Source organism: Condylura cristata, unplaced genomic scaffold (assembly GCF_000260355.1).
Source record: "Condylura cristata isolate star-nosed mole 26May11 unplaced genomic scaffold, ConCri1.0 scaffold00010, whole genome shotgun sequence".
NCBI lineage: Eukaryota > Metazoa > Chordata > Mammalia > Eulipotyphla > Talpidae > Condylura > Condylura cristata.
The window spans coordinates 35,259,624-35,280,603 of NW_004567111.1; the positions used below are offsets into that span (position 1 = coordinate 35,259,624).

The window sequence follows — 20,980 nt, forward strand, 5'->3', positions numbered from 1 at the left end:
GGTGCAGTGACTGTGAGAGGATTCATCAGAGACAGAGTGAGGAGAACAGGTGGACTGGCAAAATACACTGCTGAGGGCAGGTCAGGAGATGTCTGCCGCTACATGTGGATCACCTCCGGGGCAGGCAGGAATCGAACTCAAATTGAAGTGGCTTTAGCTTCTTAATGTGGTGCTATCACGCGCTGCCGCCACCAGGGAAGGCCCTAAACAACATTTTAAGTTTTCATCCCATTTAAAATTTCTTTGGTGGGGGTGGGAGACAATCGCTGATGTATGCATTTACTGTTGTTTTTATTATTTTGTAAGGTTATTGAAGTCTGTTTCTCCACTTCTATGACTTCATTTGTTTCTTCTAAATTTTTAAGAGCAGAATATCTAGTGTGTAAAAACAGTCATCTAGTTGAAACCAAAACAAATCAAACCAAACCACAGTTCCACCACCCGAAGGAGTTTACTCCTATTTTTTTCTAGTTGTGTCTATTCTCTGGAGGTAGCTCTACCTCTTCTTTGAAGATACAGTTTTATCTTATACTTTTTAAACTTAACATTGTTTTAAAGATTTTTCTGTTTTGTTCTATGATTTTCATACTTATAAAACTCCTTTTAAATTGTGCATGCTCATTTTTCTAAAATTCACTTGAATTGTTATTTTAACTCCTAAAAGGAAATTGTCCAATATTGGGTTGTCAGCAGAATAGGAATCACTATTAAATTTTAGTTTTCTCTTTTTTTTTCTTCAGGGTTTCAAAATTTTTATTATATTGGCTCTGATAAACTTTTAAATGTTTCCTTTAGAAAAGTTTGAACTACAGAAATATGAAAGGTTTGTACGTATCAGTTATTTTTTCTTGAAAATTTTACCATATTATGAGAATTACTATGTATGTTAAGGCATTTTCTGGTAACTGACCTAATTTTCTCTTCTTTTTTAAATTTTAGTTTTCTCATATGTTTTGATAAGTATGTGTTTAACTAAATACCAATTTTTCTGGGTAGCCACATGCTAAAGAATGATACTAAATCATCATCTGACACCTCACACAAAAAATTAACTCAAAATTTATTAATAGAAATGTAGATGAGATCTGAAAATATTACCAAAAAATGGACAAAATTACTCCAAGACATTGGTTTCAGGGATGTCTTTGGGTGATCCACTATGAAGCTAAGGAAAACACAAGCTAAAGTAAATAACTACCAGTAAATATTTCCACTTCATACATCTGACAGATCCAAAATATACAACTCAACAAAAAGGAAACAAAGAACCCAATTTAAAAAAAAAAATGGGCAAAAGGGCTAAGTAGACATTTCTCCAAGGAAGATGTGTAGATAAGTATATGAAAAACTGTTCATCATGTCTTACCATCAGGAAAACACATATCAGAACCATGAGATGCCATGTCACATCTATGAGAGTAGCCATTATCAAAAAGACAAGAAACAGGTTTTGGTGAGACTATGGAGAAAAAGAAACCCCTGGAGACTAGCCAGCTTCTGGGAAACAGTACAGATAGCGGTTTCTCAAAGTGTCAAAAATGGATCTGACATTCAACCCAGCAATTCCACTCCTGGTATCTACCCAAAGGATGCTAAAACCCTAGCTGGAAGGAAAATACAGGTATCCCTTGTTCACTGGAGCCCTGTTTACAATCACCAAGCCATGGAGACAACCTCAGGGCCAACGACATAGGAGTGAAACAGAAAAATGTGACATATATACAATGGCATATTTCTTAGCTGTAAAAAAATGATAAACTCTTGCCATTTAGACAGTATGGATGAAACTGGACAGAATAATGCTAAAGGAAATGAGTCAGGAGGAGAAAGATAAATACTGGTAGTTTCACTTATATGTGAAATAAAGAGAAACAAACAAAAAAAAGGGTCATAAAAATACAAACCAATAACAAATCCTTAACATCTGCCTGCAAAACTGAGGCAACCAGGAGAGAGGGCCAGTTTGTGGGCGAGGGAGGGAGGAGTCCCAGGGGAACATGGGAGGGTTATTGGGATTTGTGGGGTGGGGTTGTAGTGATTCTGTAACCTCTAAAACAAATAGTGTTATAAACCAGTATTATCAATAAACTTCATTGAAAAAAAGAATAAATGAATCATCATATTAAAAAAAAAAATCCAGGCCCTCTCTGGTGGCGCAGCGGGTTAAAGCACAGCACTGAGAAGTTAAAGCCACTTCCGCATGAGTTCAATCCCCGCCTGCCCCGGAGGTGACCACATGGCGTGGCAGACCTCTCCTGACCCGCCCGCTGCTCCCCTCAGCAGTGTACTTCATCGATCTTCCTGTTCTGCTCCCCACTCTGTCCCTGGTGAAGCCTCTCACCACCCCTGAGCCTCTGGCCTGTACCCCAGTTCTGTATGTACAAATAAATCTTTAAAAAAAAAAAATCCAGTTTTCTAAAAGTTAGTAAAATAAGACCATGTGTAATATTTAATAAACTGTCTGCTTTTACTGATTAAAACATTTAAAGGCTTTATTTTTATTTAGAATACAATAGGGTATTCTAAGTTGCCTTGGTCCTACTTAAGTTTTCCCTGCACCTTTTATTTTCAATAATATCTTGAGTGAAACTTGGAAATTTTTTGTTCTATGATCATCACGTTTACTGAGTGCCTGTGGTGTGTCTCACTTTCCAAGATGATTTACATTAGTAAGACCTTTTCCTTTTCCTTATAGATACAGAAGTATGGCTGAAAAATAGACCTGGATATATTTGTAACTATATTAACATGAAAATTATAACTATGTGTGTGTGTGTATCACTATACCAACATTAAAATGTTAAAAAAAAGGATATATGAATATAGCGTTTCACTATAGAGTGATTTAGATTTATTTGCATTAAGTTCTGTAAGAATTATACAAGATGGATGTCACCAGTTTTTTTCCGGGACAGTGTTAATTGATATATACTTGTTAGCTTTCCTCCTCCCACTCTCTCTTCCTCCTATTTCCCCTTCCTCTTTGTTTCCCTTCCTTCTATACTCCTTTCTCTCTCCTTGCCATTGCCGGGTATTTGTTGATTATATACTACTTGCCTGAGACAAACATAAAATAGGCTGCGTAGACCAAGTCAGATCCCCTCTCTAACATGATTAAACCATTCCATGGAAGCGAACTATTGTGTCATTAAAATAGTTTATGAATTATTGAACAGCTTGTGATACAGTTGATAGCCAGTGATGAGTTCCTTGGGTATAATTTGTAACAAAAGAAAGCATTGATTTATTTTTGTGACTCTTGAAGGCTTGTTTGCTTACTTTTAGGTACACACTGCCTGCAAAGATTTGTACCATCCTGTTTGTCCACTTGGCCAGTGTAAAGTGTCTATCATACCTCCAATTGCACTAAACAGCACTGATTCTGATGGTATGTAATGGTAGTGTAAGTATGTATATTTCTAATTTATTTATTGTTAAATTATATGTTTATTTTCCTTGAACAAATAGATTTTTTCTGATAAGGCTTATATAATAACTCCATATAAATCACTGAATAAACTTTTACCTTATATACAAATCTTCTAAAACTAAAGTTTAACATTGCTACTGGCACATTGGTGAAGGTACTATGTATGAGACTTTTAGATCTGACAGCCAAGCATATACAATAAGATCATTGCTCTGTACTGAAATCCAAGTTTAATTTTTATTATGACTATTTTTCCTCCATAATTGATTACTGCCCATTAACATAGCTCTTATTAAAATTTGTTTTTCTAAAGTTTTATTGCAGAAATATATATACTTATAAATCAATCACTTTTCTATAATCCTTAACTTTTTTAAGAGTTAAGGAATCTTTTATAATGTGATTTTTGGCTAATAAACTTCTATGCAATCATATTACTAAAGGCTTTTTACCATACACTGTTATTAATGTTTGCATTGGTAAAGTGCCATATGCTTTTCAAACTTTTTATATAAATCATGTTGGTAATATCATAGCAATCAGGATATAAACCTAAGAAGTAATTTCTTTAAATTTGCATTATTAACAACCCCCCCATCCTGATATATCAAGTTTCTGTTGTTTTATATATATATATATATATATATATATATATATATATATACAAATTTAAAATACTTTCTCAAGCCTCACTAAGGAGCAGTTAAAATATTTTATAATACTGATTATGCACATGAATTCTTTAAGAAATGAGTACAGACAGTGATTGGTTTTTCTTATAGTTAAGTATTGTTAAGGCACAAGGTATATATTAAGTTGTCATTGACTAATGTTTTTATAATTTTTGATATATTTAATTATAGGGTATACATAAAAACTTATTTGCATGTAAGTAATAAATATTCATTTGAGGAACTAAATTACAACATTGTTAAAGTAATAAACAAGGTTCTCTATTTTTATGAAATTGTCTTCCTCTAATTTTTGTTAATAGTTTAAGAGAGGAAACTAAGTATTGATCTTATCCTTTTTTTTTTTTTTCAGGTTTCTGTAGAGCAACATTTTCATTCTGTGTTAGTCCTCTATTGGTTTTTGTCAATTCTAAGAGTGGAGATAATCAGGGAGTAAAGTTCCTCCGGCGATTCAAGCAGTTACTAAATCCAGCTCAGGTGTTTGATTTAATGAATGGAGGACCTCATTTAGGGTAATTGATTTTTTATCAATCTTGTTTGAAAACATGTAGCCCTGAGCATGAGTATGTCTGGTTTTTCAGATCAAAACACTATAGATTCATTTAGACATCTGTACGGTCTTCTTACTCCTCCCCTCTTTAATGTTTAGTTGTAAGTTTTAACACAACATTTTTGATACTTATAAAACTTCCTTGTATGCTAAATTCCAAAATTTGTTTAGAAAGTGTTCTGGAATTTGCTGAAGAATAATCACAATGTGCTTTGGTCTAACAAAGATAAGCTTGTACACACAAAATAACTTTAGAAAATGGTTTACATGGAAGACCAGTTGTCTCATTAGGATGTTATGGCATGGGATGAGAAAAGATTACTTGAGCCCAAGTGAGTTGGGACAATGAGAAGCCTAGAATGGTTATGCCAAAGAAACTCCCTTAAGAAAGGTAAATCAGGGCTCTCCCTGGTGGTGCAATGGATTGGAGTACAGCACTAAGAAGCTAGCAGCAGCCATTTCAGTGGGAGTTTGATCCCCAACTAGGGTGCTGACCCACATGGTGCAGCAGACTGCTCTTGTCTTGCCTGCTACTCCCCTCAGCAGGGTATTTCATCAGTCTGCCTGTTTGCTCCCTGCTCTGTCTCTGGTGAATCCTTTTATCATCTCTGCACCTCTGGACTGAACCCCAGTTCTGTATGCATAAATATATAATTCTTTTAAAAAAAAAAGGTAAATCACCTAAGAAAACAAATATTGTATAATTAACTAATCAATTAAAGGTTAAACAAGGGGCAGCCCTGTTCCAAGGACAGCCTATTACTAGTTTAGAATCAAATGGAAGATAAGTCAAAGAAGCAAGAAGACATTCAGGGAATGTGTTAACGTGTGGGGATCAGGGAGAGTCAGGGGAATCGTCAGGGGTATAGTGGATCTAAACCTAGCTTTGTTGATGTTTTCATCACATGTATGTAATTCCTCATACCAGGACTTTTGCCAGGAAAAATTCCTTGTCTCAAACTTTCCCTGTTCATACTCTGGGTGAAGGGCGCAGAAAAGTCAAGGTAAAGACACAGAATAATCCATGCTTCCACAGCTAGTATTGGTTTATATAAAATACAAATCATCAATTATGAGAAAACCACAGTGCCATCCTGGGTTTCAAGGCCAGTTCCTCAAGGATGTCAGGTTCAGTTCACATAAAGGACAACAGGATCCTTTTATAAATGGTTTCAGCCTTCTGGAGTATATATCTTATACTCTGGAGAGGGTGGGAATTATTTCCAATGAGGGAACTATGCCTTGGTGCACTTTTAATACATTTATAGTATAGATTTATGGTTTTTTTGGAAGACATCACATTATGTCATTTGAAACAGAACCCTTAAATGTACAAAGTATATTCAGGAGGTGGAATGTGTTGGAAGTTGAGGCAAAGGAAGATAGAAGGAAGAGGACTGGAAGAGAAAGTAATTAGAAGTCTTGTTTGGTGCTAGTACTCATTCATGCTCCTGATTTCATTTTCTCATCCTCCTGCTGGCAAGGTTTGGTGGGTCTCAATTGAGAACTATGTGGAATTCTGTGTAATAGCATCCATGTTCTAAATTCCTGACTCTTGGTTTGCAATAAGTCATTCTTACGGAAATAACATATCATTGTAATAGGAAGAAAAGTCACAATTATCGGTGTCTTGTACATTTACCTTTTGATCTTTTTTAGGGTTCTGCTTTTTTTTCCTTCTCATTTCTCATTCCTTTCCTCCTAATTTTTTCCTTCCTAATTTTATCTCCATCTCTACTTACAGTTAGTTGCCTTCCTTCTTAGTATAGAGGGTTTTCTTGAGTTAAAAATTTTACTCAAATTAACTTTTGTAGTATAATTGATACAAAGGTAAGAGTTCTTATGTTTAATCTAACAGAAGTACCAATATACACAGAATAACAAAGAATTGGGATAAATGATTTTTATTTATGTGTGCTAAAATAAAATGTTTCTTACTTTCAGTTTAAGATTATTCCAGAAGTTTGACAATTTCCGGATTCTTGTTTGTGGAGGAGATGGAAGTGTAGGCTGGGTTTTGTCAGAAATTGATAGGCTCAATTTGAATAAACAGGCAAGTGCTAATTTCTTTAATTTATATTAGCATGCGTGCTTACTAACCTGCTGATACAGAAATGCAGAAATGTGAGCCTCTACTTAACCTCTTTAGCCCACCTGCTCTGCTCTTTTTCAGTGTCAGCTGGGAGTCTTGCCATTAGGGACTGGCAATGACCTTGCTCGGGTTCTTGGTTGGGGAGGGTCCTATGATGACGACACCCAACTTCCTCAGATACTGGAGAAGTTGGAAAGAGCCAGCACCAAGATGTTGGACAGGTAAACAAGTTCTATTCTAAAATTAGATTGAAAATGTTATGCTGAAGTCACTTTTGATCATTTAAAATGTGCTAACTGTAATTCCTGTTTTGTACACAGTTTCACACCAGAGCTAACTCAGCATAGACACTCAAATATGTTTTGTTCATTGAACAAGTGAATTCTAAAAGGAAAAAAATCTGAGAAAACTAGTTCAACAAAACCATTATTTTAAAGACAGAAGTCTGTGTTGGATGTGAATTACTTTTCATTACTGTTCAGGTTAGAAAGCTTAATCAGTTAATTGTGACAGATGAGAAGGTGCTAATGAGTGTAATAAATATATATGGTCCCATCTTGTAATTTCATTAAAACTAAGAAAAACATATAAACTTTAGATTTTTTAAAGTAGCACTTCTTAATTATGCATATTAGGAAACAATTAAATCAAAAAAGAACTAAATACTAAAAAGTGATAATTTTTCCCCATGGACAGCGAAGTGTTTGGAAGACAGTATGAAGGAGCTTGTGCTTTATTAATGGGTCCTTCATCACATCTTTTAACTGCTTTCTCTCTAAATAGTCCCTCCCTCATGTAAAAGAAATCACGTCATGTGCACCCTGATTATTATAGAGGAGGTGTTCTGAATTGGGGTAGAAGAAACAACAGAGCTCCGTGAGCCGTAAAATACACTCCCCGTAACTAGAAGACAAATGTCAAAATATCATTATAAACTTGAGCTAGCATAATCAAAACAACTCTGATAGAATTAGCCATCTGTGGAACTCTTCCCGAAAATAAGAAAATCTCATCAGGGAGCTACCAATCTAAAATGTAATTACTCTAAGATGAGCTATAACCTAATTAATTGTAACCTTGCCTGTCATAAGGTAATGTAATGGTTGAGTCTCTTGCTAACAGAATATTTAAAAAGAGAACTTGCCTGTGTTTACCCAAAACTGTTCATGAGAGGGAAAGCCCCAGTAATTTGGATGTATAAAGTGCATTCAGTCTCAAGTACATAAAAAATCCTGGAGGTGATTTCTAAGCCAATAGCCCAATTCTGTGCTTACCAGAAATTTCTTTTTGTTGTAAATTTAAATACCACTGTGACTGCATCCGAGGATATGCTGCTAGATATTTCCTCTCCCCGTGGTGTGTGCTTTTCCCTTGTGTCTTACAAAAATTAACTTTCCAGGTGGTTAACAGAGAAACAGTGCCCGGGTGGTAAAATTCCTTGGTACAGATCTGCAAAACACACCAGAAGGGAAAAAAATATCAAAAGGGATTAAAAACCTAGGACCAGCCCTCCCTGGTGGCGCAGAGGGTTAAAGCACAGCACTAAGAAACTTAAGCCACTTCAGCATGAGTTCGATCCCCGCCTGCTCCCGAGGTGACCACATGGCATGGCAGACCTCTCCTGACCTGCCTCCTGCTCCCCTCAGCAGTGTACTTCGTAGATCTGCCTGTCCTGCTCCCCATTCTGTCTCTGGTGAATCCTCTCACTCTACATCTCTGGCCTGTACCCCAGTTCTGTATGAATAAATAAATCTTAAAAAAAAAAAAAAGGCCCTCCCTGGTGGCGCAGCGGGTTAAAGCACAGCACTGAGAATCTGAAGCCACTTCCGTATGAGTTCGATTCCCGCCTGCCGCCTGCCCCGGAGGAGACCACATGGCGAGCCAGACCTCTCCTGACCCGCCCGCTGCTCCCCTCAGCAGTGTACTTCGTCGATCTGCCTGTTCTGCTCCCCACTCTGTCTCTGGCTCTCACAGCCCCTGAGCCTCTGGCCTGTACCCCAGTTCTGTATGAATAAATAAATAAATCTTAAAAAAAAAAAAAAAAAAAAAAACCCAGGACCAGTATTAGAAACCTAAGAATATTTTGTCACTGTATTTTCCTTACTAAATTAAGAATACTGTTTGTAAAGAAGAAAAGGACAAAAACTATTGCTTATTAATACTCCATATTGCATAAGCTTTTCAGAAAAAAATCTGTTTCATCTTCAAAACTCCACTGTGAGGTGGCTAAGAAAAGCATCATTATGACTTTTACAAAGATGAAAATTGAGACTTGTGGAGATGGGTGGGAGGGCTAAGTATGGCTAATATTTTTTGCCTCCTTGGCACAAGGAGTGCTTCACTGATAAAGTTTTGGCTCATTTAATCAGCACTCCATATCAGAGATAGCTAATATTACCATCTCCATCTTATAGGTAAAATAAGTCTCATGAGGTTTTTAAGTTGTCATTACCACGTAGCTAGTGAGCAGGAGAACTAACATTCTAAGCTGTACTCCAAGCTCTAGTTTCCAAACTTCCCCTGAATCTGTGCTCCCTCCCCTCTGATGTATGCATGCTCCCCTAGTCTCTAACTCAGCCTAACAGGTAACCTCCTGCCTGGTGCCCTACTTTGTTGTCATTCTTCAGTTCCACCCAGCAGAGGAGATACAGCATGGGAGGGACAAAGAATTTAAGACACCGTTTCACTGTACTTTGAGAGAGAGTTGCAGCTATGAGGAAGTTTTCTTGTTTCCAGGTGTGATTTGCCCCATCGTGTGTTTACAGAGTTTATTTGCTGTTGTATTATATCTGTTTTCTGCACTAGAATATAAACTTCATTAAGAAAGTCTTATTTCACCATTTTATTTGCAGACCCTGGAATACTGTCTGTCATTTTGCGAAGCACAGTAAATATTCGTTGGATGAATGAATGGCTTTTTGTGCTCAAATACATATTTCTTTATATTATTTTCAAGTCAAGAGTTGAATAGTAGCTCTAGATCAGTATTCAGTTTATGCATCCTAATGTTTAACCTGTCTTTTGGAGGACTTTCTGAGAATTTGGATTTTTATGCAAAGACTAATTCTTAGTAGTCTGAATGATACTTAAGATTCTGTTTAAATATTGATGATAAACTTGGGGTTTTTCCTCTAGGTTCTGGCTTCAGCTGTAATATGCTTTTCATAAAATTATTATAGTAAAGCTTGTATTATGCTTTGTAGCTTTGCAAATGTTTTATTTTACAAGCCATTACTGATAACAGTAATGTTCCCACCCAATTGTTCTTACCAGATTTGAAAATCATTATTTTAGAGAGAAGACTGGACTTATCTGGAGCTAATTACTTTTCTGTAACGTCAAATCATTCAACATTTGCTTTAAAGTTAATATTTACTGCTCACTGAAATAAATTTGCTCCTATTATTCTTCCTATGAATATTTTCTCCTTAATCTCATGATTACTACTTTCTTTCTTAATTTTAGAAAAAGTAGCCAGGTAATTTTCATTTTACATATGTGTAAGCAGACTTGGCAAGACTTGGGGAGTGATTTATTTCTCATAGGTAGTAGCATTTATTTAATATAGGACATTGTTTTTAAACTTTGGGTTGTGACCCACTAGTAATTGGTATAACCTAGTTAATCAGTTGCAATGAGCACTATTTAAAATGTGAAATAGGAAAGTCAGAAAGCCTTGCACCTAGTGAAGAAAGGGAACTATTGTTCCCTATTTGTGTTTCTTCCCATGGATATGTCCCTAAAACATGTGGAAGTCACTCAACAGATAAATGGTAAGAGGTAGAAATCGTAAATTATGACTTCGGTGTTGTGAGATTAACAAAATTCCATCTCTTTCTTTGTATATTGGTTATTTTAGATACAATAAATCATAGTTTATAAATACATGTGCATATGTGTGTATGTCAGATGAGAGCCAAGATTTTTCTCCCTTCAGGTGGAGTATAATGACTTATGAACTCAAATTGCCACCGAAGGCTTCTCTACTTCCAGAACCTCCAGAAGCATCTGAAGAATTTTATGTAAGACTTTAACCTTTTACCTATTTATTACTTGAAAATGGGGTATATGTATTGAAAAACTGGGAAAACATCCTCTTAAAAAATGGTAGATATGGTGACTTACCTTTATTATTACGTAGGATACAGTCTCATTGAATGTCTAGAAATCACTCCCGGGAAAAAGAGGTCTTACAATTGAGGTGAGAGGCCTGTGATCAGCCACAGTGGGAGTACAGCCGTGTCATTCACCATTGTGGGCCTCTGATCCGTCATCTGTCCACTGAGGCTACAGTGTTGTGAGGATTAAATGAGGTCCTGAAGATGCATAAAACAACAGGCATTCCCTTCCCTTCTCCACTCCCCGTGGTTCTCCCTGAACCAACCAAACTGCCTGCTTCCTCTTGCCAACATGCTCCAGGGAGGCCAGCCAATCAGTTTCCTGTCAACTGATACAAGATAGAAGTCACCATATCTACCATTTTTTAACATTTACTCATCTGCTTGGGTCACGAGCACCTGTCTGAATGTTAGGTGTCAGTCCCGTTCCTTTAAGCAGTCACCAAACACACTAATGTGCATGGCCAGAATATTCTGTCATCGCTGTTCCTGTTGCCTGCTCTTGTTGTGGGTGCATCTGAACAGGTCTCTAGGGTAAGCTAGGTTGATCAAGATAAAACAAAAGAGAGAAAGATTGTTTCATTCCATTCCATCCCTGCTACAGACCGTTCATGACTCGTTTTTAGATGTCTGTTTTTGAAGATTCAGCATTGTGATTAGACCTCAAAGCATTGAAGATTTAAAACAGAGCCTAATTTTCAAAGGATTATTATCTGACTCATTAAGACCATTTAATCTATGATAGCTTATTTTTCCCTCTAGGAAAATTCATCTGTTTCTTTTACAGTTGAAATCTTTGTTTTGTCAGTAAGAAAATTAAGATCTTGTCAGAATTAAGAAAAGGAATTATAACTAGAAACAGGGGCTGTTCCTTAAAGAAGCTAGTTGTGTTTTTGAGAATCTTCTCTGATATAAAGTAACAGAAACTGCTTCTGAAAAATTTTTTAAAAACAAAATTATATAAAAAAGAAATAAAAATCGTATAGTTCTGACACCCAGAAATAACCACTATTTAAAAATTTATTTACTTTAAACAACAGTTTTATTTATAATTTTATTCAATTATAAATATAATCTATGTCTTTGTAGAAGCCAGTCAGTTTTAAAAAGTGTTTTTGTAAATGCTATTCATTTTCTCTACTAAATTTTCTCTACTGATTTTCCAAATTTCATCTATTTCAAAGATGTATATTTCCCAGCATAGAAACAAAGGTAGATAATTCATTTTTACAAACTATAGAATCACTAAATATAAGGTTCAATTGTAACTACTTGAAAGAAATTCCTTTTTTTGATACAAAGTGTTTTGAATAAAATATCATTTATTGCGTTACTTATCAAAATATCTCATATTAAAGGGATAACATGACCTTGGTCACAGGTTAACCTGACAGACAAGGAATGATCTGCAATGTTGCTGTTATACCGAGGGCATAGGTTATAAGAAGAGAGGGCTCTCAGCCTCATGAGTGGTCTTTATATGAGGAGGTTGTGCCTAAACTGGGTTTTTCGTGTTAAAAAAAAAAAAACAGAAGTAAGAATTAACCAGTTGTTAAAGAGCATTCCATAGAGCTTTATTGAAAATTTTCTGCCACTAAAATAATTTTGTAGAGTCAGAGGACATGATGCAGGGGAAATCCATCAGAAGATTCCACAGAAGAATTTGGTAAGGGGGGGTTGAATTATGGAGAGCTGTGGGGATTCAGGAAGGTCTTTTGTGTTAACTGAACGATATTTACAATAGCCAAACTATGGAAATACTCTAAGTACCTATAAACAACCTACATGCTCACAAATAGTTGAGTGAATCAAGAAGTATACACACACAATAGACTATTACTCAGCGACGAAAAAGCATAAACTCATGTTATTTATGGCAATGTGGATATAGCTGTAAAGTATAGTGCTAAGTGAAATAAGTTAGAAGGAGAAACATAAATACCAAATGGTGTCACTTAATATGTGGAATATAGAGAAATCAAATTAAGGGTTAGATAAAGACACATTTAAAAACTAGCCCTTGAAAATAACTATAGAACTGAAGCGTTTATGAGGAAAGGATGTGGAGGAGAGGTAAGAACAAAAAGGGGACAGAACACAATAGACTATGTTGGACTGGGGAAGATTTGGTGGTGGGTGCACTGTAGTAGCAATACCTGAGAAGGGAATCCTATTCTTCCCAAATACTAAGAATGATGTTAGCCAGTATTACCTCAATTAAAATAATTAATTAGAACAACAACAACAAAATGCCAAACTATTATTTATTTATTTATTCATACAGAACTGGGGTACATACCAGAGATTTCCCTGTCACCAGGGACAGAGTGGGGAGCAAAACAGGCAGATCAATGAAGTACACTGCTGAGGGGAGCATCGGGCGGGTCAGGAGAGGTCTGCCACCGCTATGTGGATCTCCTCTGGGGCAGGCGGGGATCGAACTCATGTGGAAGTGGCTTTAGCTTCACAGTTCTGCGCTTTAATCCTCTGCACCACCAGGGAGGGCCCCAAAATGCCAAACTATTTTTCCTACCTTCTTATACTTCATGACAATCTACTCTATAGGGAAAAGAAAACTGATATATTTGAAATATAATTCCTTTTCTTTTGTAGAAGATGATTTCATTTTTTAATTAACTGTAGACACAGTTTTTAATGTTTAGATCAGATTAATAAAGTGGATATTCTAGTCAAAACAATACTATATGAAACTTTGTGGTTCTCCTCCTCTCCTTTCTTTCATGTAAAATTTCTTATCCACATGTGGTCTGCCTGTGAAGGAAATAAGATAGAAATTTAAGAGTCATATACTGATTAGCCATTAGAACTGGTAAATAAAAAATGAGAACCTTTTGGGAAGATGATTGTCAGGACAGTTTTACTAAGAAGTGGAGGGTAGGGGGAAAATTGGTAATTGAATTATCACTTAAGACTGAATGATTGGTAAGAAGCTATGAAAGGCTATTTGAGTCAAGCAGAGGCACTTAAGAGGCCAGCTAGATAGAGCAGATGGTTGATACTGGAAACTTCGAGCTATATAACATGGAATATTGAGGCAAACATTTGATAGAAGACTGAATGTGAGATTAATGTTTAAATATTATTCACCTTTTTCTTATTAGGAAGATGTGTCCTTTCTACAGAATGTTAAAGTTTGAGTCAAAGAGCAAACTGGGATATAGTGGGGGGGGGGAAGAGAGAGAGAGTAGAACAAATATAGGACTCCTTTAGTATTTTGATTGTTGTATTATTAGAAAGAAATATTTTGATTGTTGTATTATTTAAAAGAAATATTTACATGCTTATATGATGAGTCAGCTTTTTACAAGCCTTTTATAATATTCATAGAGAAAAGTTCATGTGTCATATGCACATAGCCTGGCATGCTTCCACAAAGTAAGCAGATCCTATCGTCAACACCCAAATGACAAGGTGGTGTTACCAGCAGCCCAGGATCCTTTCTTATGCCCTCTTTCCCTCATTCTTCCCCTACCTCTACCCCAGTAACCACTATGTTGTCTTCTAACTAGATAGATTACTTGGTCTGTTTTTGTGCTTTATAGAATAGACTCACTCCTTTTGTTCTCCTTTGTTTCTGAATTAGATAGCATTGTTTCTGAGATTTATCTATGTGGAGTCATAGTTATAAATCATGCATTCCCAATGCCATGTCATATTCCATTACAAAGATACACTAAAATTTGTTATCCATTCTACTATTGAACAAATGCGGCTATGAACATTCTAATATATGTCTTTGGTGAATGCACAGTTGCCTTTCTTTTGGGTGTGTCTGTAGAAGTTGAATTGTTGGATCCTACAGTATTATGCATGTGTCCAGCTTTAATTAATACACCCCCCATGGGTTTTCTAGTTTGTTGGTTGCTATGTGCTTTCCCAATTCCACTGTATGGGGGTAATGTTGCCCCACATCCGTGCTGATACTTAGCATTGTCCAGTTGTTCTTGCTTTCATGTTGGCTATTCTGGCAGCAGTGTGGCATAGCCTCGGCTTTACTGTACACTTGCCTGACGTCTGATGAGGTTGAGTACCTTCTCACCTGTTCATCCACCAGTGGTGTATCTTCCTCTTTAAATTTTTAGTCTTGTCCCCCTTTTTTTTTTTTATGATTAGCTAGCTTCCTTTTTACTGGTTTGTAGCATTTCTTTAATTTTCAGCTATTTGAAACTTTCAATATTTATAAAATGGTTTTTTACAGGTTATTCTCTAATATAAACTAAAGAATTCCAGAAACTCTAGGCCTTTTACAGAGAGGAATATTAATCTGTTTTGTATAATGACTCATATATTTTTAATCACCATTTCCCTGTATCACGTGTGGCATAAATGGTCCAATTTTTGATGGTGTAATAAGCTGATTTATATAAATGCTAGCAACAATACTACAGTGTAGGTTTATTTCTTTTCTCAGATGACAATTTATGAAGACTCAGTTGCAACTCATCTTACAAAAATCCTCAATTCTGATGAACATGGAGTGATCATATCATCTGCCAAGTGAGTTGTGGAATTGAAGTCATGAAATAGTTATATGATGAAAATGAAAGGTCCTACAATTTATGTCCCTTCTTTGTCATTTTCCCCCCCAAAACTATCTGTGAAATGATTTACAGAAGTAGTCATTTAATTTTTGTATTAAAAAACCACACTAGCATTTTAGTTTTAGTGGAGTGTTATATTTTTCAATGCTTAATTTGAAACACTTTTGTCAAAAAGTTACAATGGTTAAGTTTAATGCAAGGGCCATTTAAAGAAGCATTTATTTATAGTTATAATATGGGAGACACATTTCATTATATGCTATTTCTATAAAAACTAGTACTTAGGAAATATTTATATCAAAAAAGAAAATAATAGGATTTTTCAAAATGGCAATTCTCCACATTTAATGTGGAGTTATATTTTAATTCAAAGTTATCAGATTTTAGTTAAGGTGATTCCATTCATGGAACCAAAGCAAGTTGATTGTATTATCTCAAATGTTGCCTGATGGGAACACAGAATTGAGTTTTCATTGATGTCAGGAAAATTGAAAGTCAACTAGAGGAAGTGGTGAAACCAACTGAAATTTTCAATTGACTAGAAAAAAAAACTTTAGGATCCCAACTCCACATGGAACTGAAATGTTACTATTATGAAGAATGGAGAAAAAAAAGGGAAAGAAGGGAAGAAAGGGAGTGGGAAAGTAGTGAACGAAAAATTACGCAAACTTTAGTGTATGTTTAAGGTGCAAAAAGTCAGAGACAAGAGGAGCATTGTAAACAAAGTTCTTTTTAGTGACAAAAGCACAAGTGTAGTAGTGACTGCTTTAGGCCTCACAGCCCCAGGAACGGGAAATATGAGTGAGCAATAGGGAACGAGTTACAACGAGGGCAAGAAAGCCCACTGGTTGCCAGGCAGGAGTGGGCTGCAGACTCTCTTTGTTTGATGGGTGTGCTGCTCGTGGCTTCTTGTTTAATGAATTGTATTGCTTACAAAGAATGTACACTCTCCACTTACCAAAAAACAACAAACAAAAATTATAAGGAGTCATGAGTTTATCGCCTAGATAAATGCAAAGTTTCAGAAAGTGTGGGTGTGTTCTATCCCTATTACATGATTCAGCTTCCTATCGTTTAAGTATCTAGAAACTTACCCATTATATCACTCATGTATCAGAGAAAATTGTACATATAATGGAAACAATAACTATGGAAGACTGGTTTTCTTTTCATCAAATCCATCTATGTGAATATGAAAAGAAGCACGTTAAAATAGTCTGATTTTGTTTTTAGAATCACTGTGAGCTTTTGCTACAACACACACACACACACACACAATCTCTTTAAGTTGTTGTTTTTTTCAATACCAGTTCCAAAGACTTGAAAGACAAATTTTGTTTCTTTTTTTCTTTTGTCCTATTTCTATTCCTAAGAAATCCAATGTAATTAAAAAAAAAAAAAAAAGCAAACCACGCATTTGCTAATGCTTACATGACCTAAACTAAATTGAGCTTGCATTGATTATGTTTTTAATTTTTGAGGCTAGTAGTTGACTTTAAATACTGTTAAATTTTAACTCTATTGAAAATGTATTTGATTGATACCTAATAACTTACCCAGAAGGAGCACATATAATGCATCAGTTATCTTAATGGGAAAAAAAAAAAAGGTGGATTTGTTGATAATACAACTCAAGTAAAGTAGCAGGTTGTTTTCCACATAATAGACAGCCTCTTTACTCTTCAAGACAATGTATTAAGATATCCAAGTGATGAATACTGGAGCCACAGAGACAACATAAGTAACAAATTCACCCTTGTTTGTTTGACACTGCAACTTTATGCTATGAAATAAGTAGGCTCGGGAGATAATGCCTGTCTTAAAAAATGGCATCTAAACAATATCTTTTTGAGATACAATGCAAATATTTGGAAAGGATTTTTATAAAATGAAAATTTCTTTTATTTAAATTATGTAGCACAAGGTTTAGTCAGTATCCATTTATCCCAGAATGTCTTGAACTTTTCTAGGATGTGTTATACAGTAGGTCGAAGGGTGGATTTATATAAAAATGAAATTTTGACAGTTTGCCTGGTCATGCTTATTCTTTTAAAGATTGTATAAATCCGAGCTAATCAATATGCTGAGATTACTGAATTTCGTAATTTCTTTTCCTCAAAGGATACTATGTGAAACTGTAAAAGACTTCATTGCCAAAGTAGAGAAGGCACATGAAAAAACTTTGGAAAATGCTGTTGTAGCTGATGCTGTGTCCAGTAAAGTAAGAGGCACCTGTTCTAACAACATTAATGCTGAATTATATTTTATACTTAAATTGCTTACAGGTTTTCCTGCTAAAACATTTTAAATAAAGGGAAAATTACTTTTGCTTCAGATATGAGGGTTTAAAAACATACATTTTATGGTTACCTTTTAATATATAGAAAAATTGCATTGCTAAAGATCATCTGACAGGTCAAAGTTTAGAACTCAGGTCTCTTTCCCCACTGACACCTTGGGAGAGAAATGCACAATAGAAGGTGAATGGGATGGGGGTTGGGGGAGATGCAGGGTGCTGGTGTCCCAGATTGCCTTTCCTTCCAGGCAAACTGTGGCAGTCAAGGCCCTTCTCAGCATGGTTCCTCGGATTTCCTAGCTATCTGGTTATTCATTCCTGTCAGATTTCTGTTACCTGCATTGCCTTTTCCTTATACATTTTTCCCCTTCATGAACTCTCTAAAATTAGAGCTGTTTACCAAACCTTAAAAGCTTTTATGTGTTCATGACAAGACTTTCTTATAAAGACTTGGCTGTCTTGGGCTTGCAAAGGAATGATCTCCCCCAGATTTATGCTGGAGATAGCGGTTTGGTTGAGTAGAAAGAATAGAAAATGGAAGTAAATGTAGACATTTTCCCTTTTCTTGTGTTATTCTATTCTGTGGAGAGCTTCAGAAGATAGAAACCCTCCCTAACCACACTTAATTACTTTTAACTATTTCTGCTGTGACTTTTTCTTAGCATGTCATCAAAGACAAGTAGAGGAGGAAAGAAGTGGGAAGTGTATGTATGTGAAAGGTGTTTTAAACTGTAGTATCAGTAACTTTAGTCCTAAGTGTTTTGAACCCCAGTGGTTCAAAAGCAGAAAGAAACAAAAGTTGAATCTCCCTTCTTTCTGCATCTCCCTTCTTTTACTTTTTTATTCTTGTGCATTTTCCTTCCTGTCCTTTCTTCAAGCCAGTAATCCTGTAGGCACTATTCACTCCCTTGCAAACCAAAACCCTGAAGGCACACTTGCAAAGAGCCAGACCTGGCATTGATATGTTCAAAATTGTGTCATAGTTGATTTTTTTAAAGTAATTTTGTATAACAAAATTCTGCACAGAAAATTCTGCTTAATGTATTTTTTTTGTGTGTGTAAGTACTTTATAGTTAAGTACTTGTTGTTTTCATCTAAGGAAAAATAATTATATATAGTATAGGCTTTTGCCCATGATATGGGGTCTGAATGGTTCTGGAAGTATAGCTCAGTAAATTTATGAGTGTACTATTTTTTTTATTATAAATTCTTTAGACCACAAACTGTTTAAAATATAATTTAAAAGATTCCCAATTAATAGTGACCATCAAAATAAGCATTTTCCTTTTAAATAAGAAATCATTCAAGTTATTGTTTTCCTTTTTCACCAAGTGGAAACTCATGACTGAATTTTTGTTTCTTAGTGTTCAGTCCTCAACGAGAAGCTTGATCAACTGCTCCAGGCCTTGCACACAGACTCACAGGCTGTTTCTGTTCTCCCTGGGGTCAGCCCTGTCATCGTAGAAGAAGATCCTGTAGAATCTTCAAGTGAAGATTCCTTGTGTGAAAGCAAGGAACAACTCATGGATGACACGACAAAACCCTCCTCGCAGAAGTTCATCAAGCCAAAGGAAGTTATGCTGCGGGCAAACAGCTTAAAGAAAGCTGTGAGGCAAGTCATCGAAGAAGCTGCAAAAGGTACTTGCGAACAAAATTAGCTCCTAAAGAAGTGATCGGCACTTCTATTGTTACAGCAGTGGTGGTATGAGCACTCTGGGCACACTTAAGGATCATTTTAAGACAAGGTAGAAGGAAAAGAAACCATTAAAATGAAAGTTATTCTTCATCCAGTTTATGATCAGCATATTGACACATAAAATAAACCCCAAAGTTCACTAGGAATACTGAACTTAAATTGAAAGTTAAAATAAGTAATAGTTTAACATTTTAGATATTTTTACTTAATTGGAATTATAAATATTTAAATAAAATCAAACCTATAAATTACTTGAAAAAGTTTTCTTCACATTGATTTCCTAAATTTTTACTTTGCTCTTTCTTGAGTTTATGAAATTTCCATATTGACATAATGTATATATACTTTCCGGGATATATAATGTATATACTATATTATATGCATTGTATATGTGCATTACATAGTATATATACATAATGTGTATATATGTCATAGTAGCTTATTAAAAAAGATTCAAAAGCCAGTTTACAGATTGTAACTTGTAAAGGACTTGTAGCTCCTTCTTGTAAATATTCTATGTAGTTTTTCTTCTGAAAAAAAAAAAAAAAGTAGTTTTAACAATTCTATTTTATTTTATAATCTCTAGTACTTGTAAACATCATTCTCAAGTTTATTGCCAATGAGTGTTTATTTGTGAATATGGAATTTGTTTTGGTATCTATTTCCATTTTCTTGTGTATGTGTACATTAATATTTATGGATTTTATTTTTACTTTACTAAACATATTTATCTTCTACTTAAAGTGATGGATGACCATACAGTTAACCCCTGTGAACCAGTTAATCAGTCATTTGATTATGATAGTACAGAAACAGATGAATCTAAAGAAGATTCTAAAGATGACGATACAAAAGAAGCATTAGCTGGTAAGAAAACTATTATAAAATTTAGAATTAAATAAAATATCACTTAACTGTTAGTTTTCAGAAAGCTTATTAGTTTGAAGTAAACTATTTGCATTTTTATTTTTAACAAGGACAAGGCCCTTCAGAAGTAAGTTAGATACTTATGAATGCTAAAATAATAAATAGAACGTTAGACTGTCACATAGCTCATATCCATCTTTTATATATAACCTAGAGATTATAACAATAAACTAGGGATTATGGGACTGAACATAGCTAAATAACTTTTTCTGAGAAGGACTGACTCCCTAAATCAACCCATTTTATCTTACATTAGCTTACATTCCTTTGAGAATTGTATGAAAGCTGTAGGCCACACTTGCATAAAATATGGCATTTAAATGATTCAGCAGTCCCTCAAGTTCAGCTGATTATCCCAGTCTGCTGATCTTTATGGCTAAAGCTTTAAAATTGTAAGATTACCACCTGCTCTCTAATAAAATTATTTTTGCCCTCAAATTAACAATGCAGTTGCTTGGATGATACTATTTATCTACTTTTAAGATTTTTTTTTATTAAAGATTTTATTTATTTATGCATACTGAACTGGGGTGCAGGCCAGAAGTGTAGGGGTGGTAAGAGGACTCACCAGAGACAGAGGGGGGAGCAGAACAGGTCAACTGACAAAGTACACTGCT

At 35.2% G+C, this 20,980-nt stretch overlaps 1 protein-coding gene across 4 annotated transcripts in view; it reads left to right on the top strand.

The window, feature by feature from the left end:
* The window catches only part of DGKH (diacylglycerol kinase, eta), a 143,903-nt gene that overhangs the window by 81,818 nt on the left and 41,105 nt on the right, over positions 1–20,980 (top strand). For all 4 annotated transcript variants that reach the window (XM_004680126.2, XM_004680127.2, XM_012723201.1 and 1 more), the window contains 9 exons: positions 3,286–3,388; positions 4,475–4,634; positions 6,617–6,725; positions 6,846–6,985; positions 10,702–10,786; positions 15,315–15,400; positions 17,566–17,665; positions 19,105–19,378; positions 20,181–20,303. In XM_004680126.2, the coding sequence (XP_004680183.1) occupies positions 3,286–3,388; positions 4,475–4,634; positions 6,617–6,725; positions 6,846–6,985; positions 10,702–10,786; positions 15,315–15,400; positions 17,566–17,665; positions 19,105–19,378; positions 20,181–20,303 (1,180 nt within the window). The remainder of the gene's footprint in view (positions 1–3,285; positions 3,389–4,474; positions 4,635–6,616; positions 6,726–6,845; positions 6,986–10,701; positions 10,787–15,314; positions 15,401–17,565; positions 17,666–19,104; positions 19,379–20,180; positions 20,304–20,980) is intronic.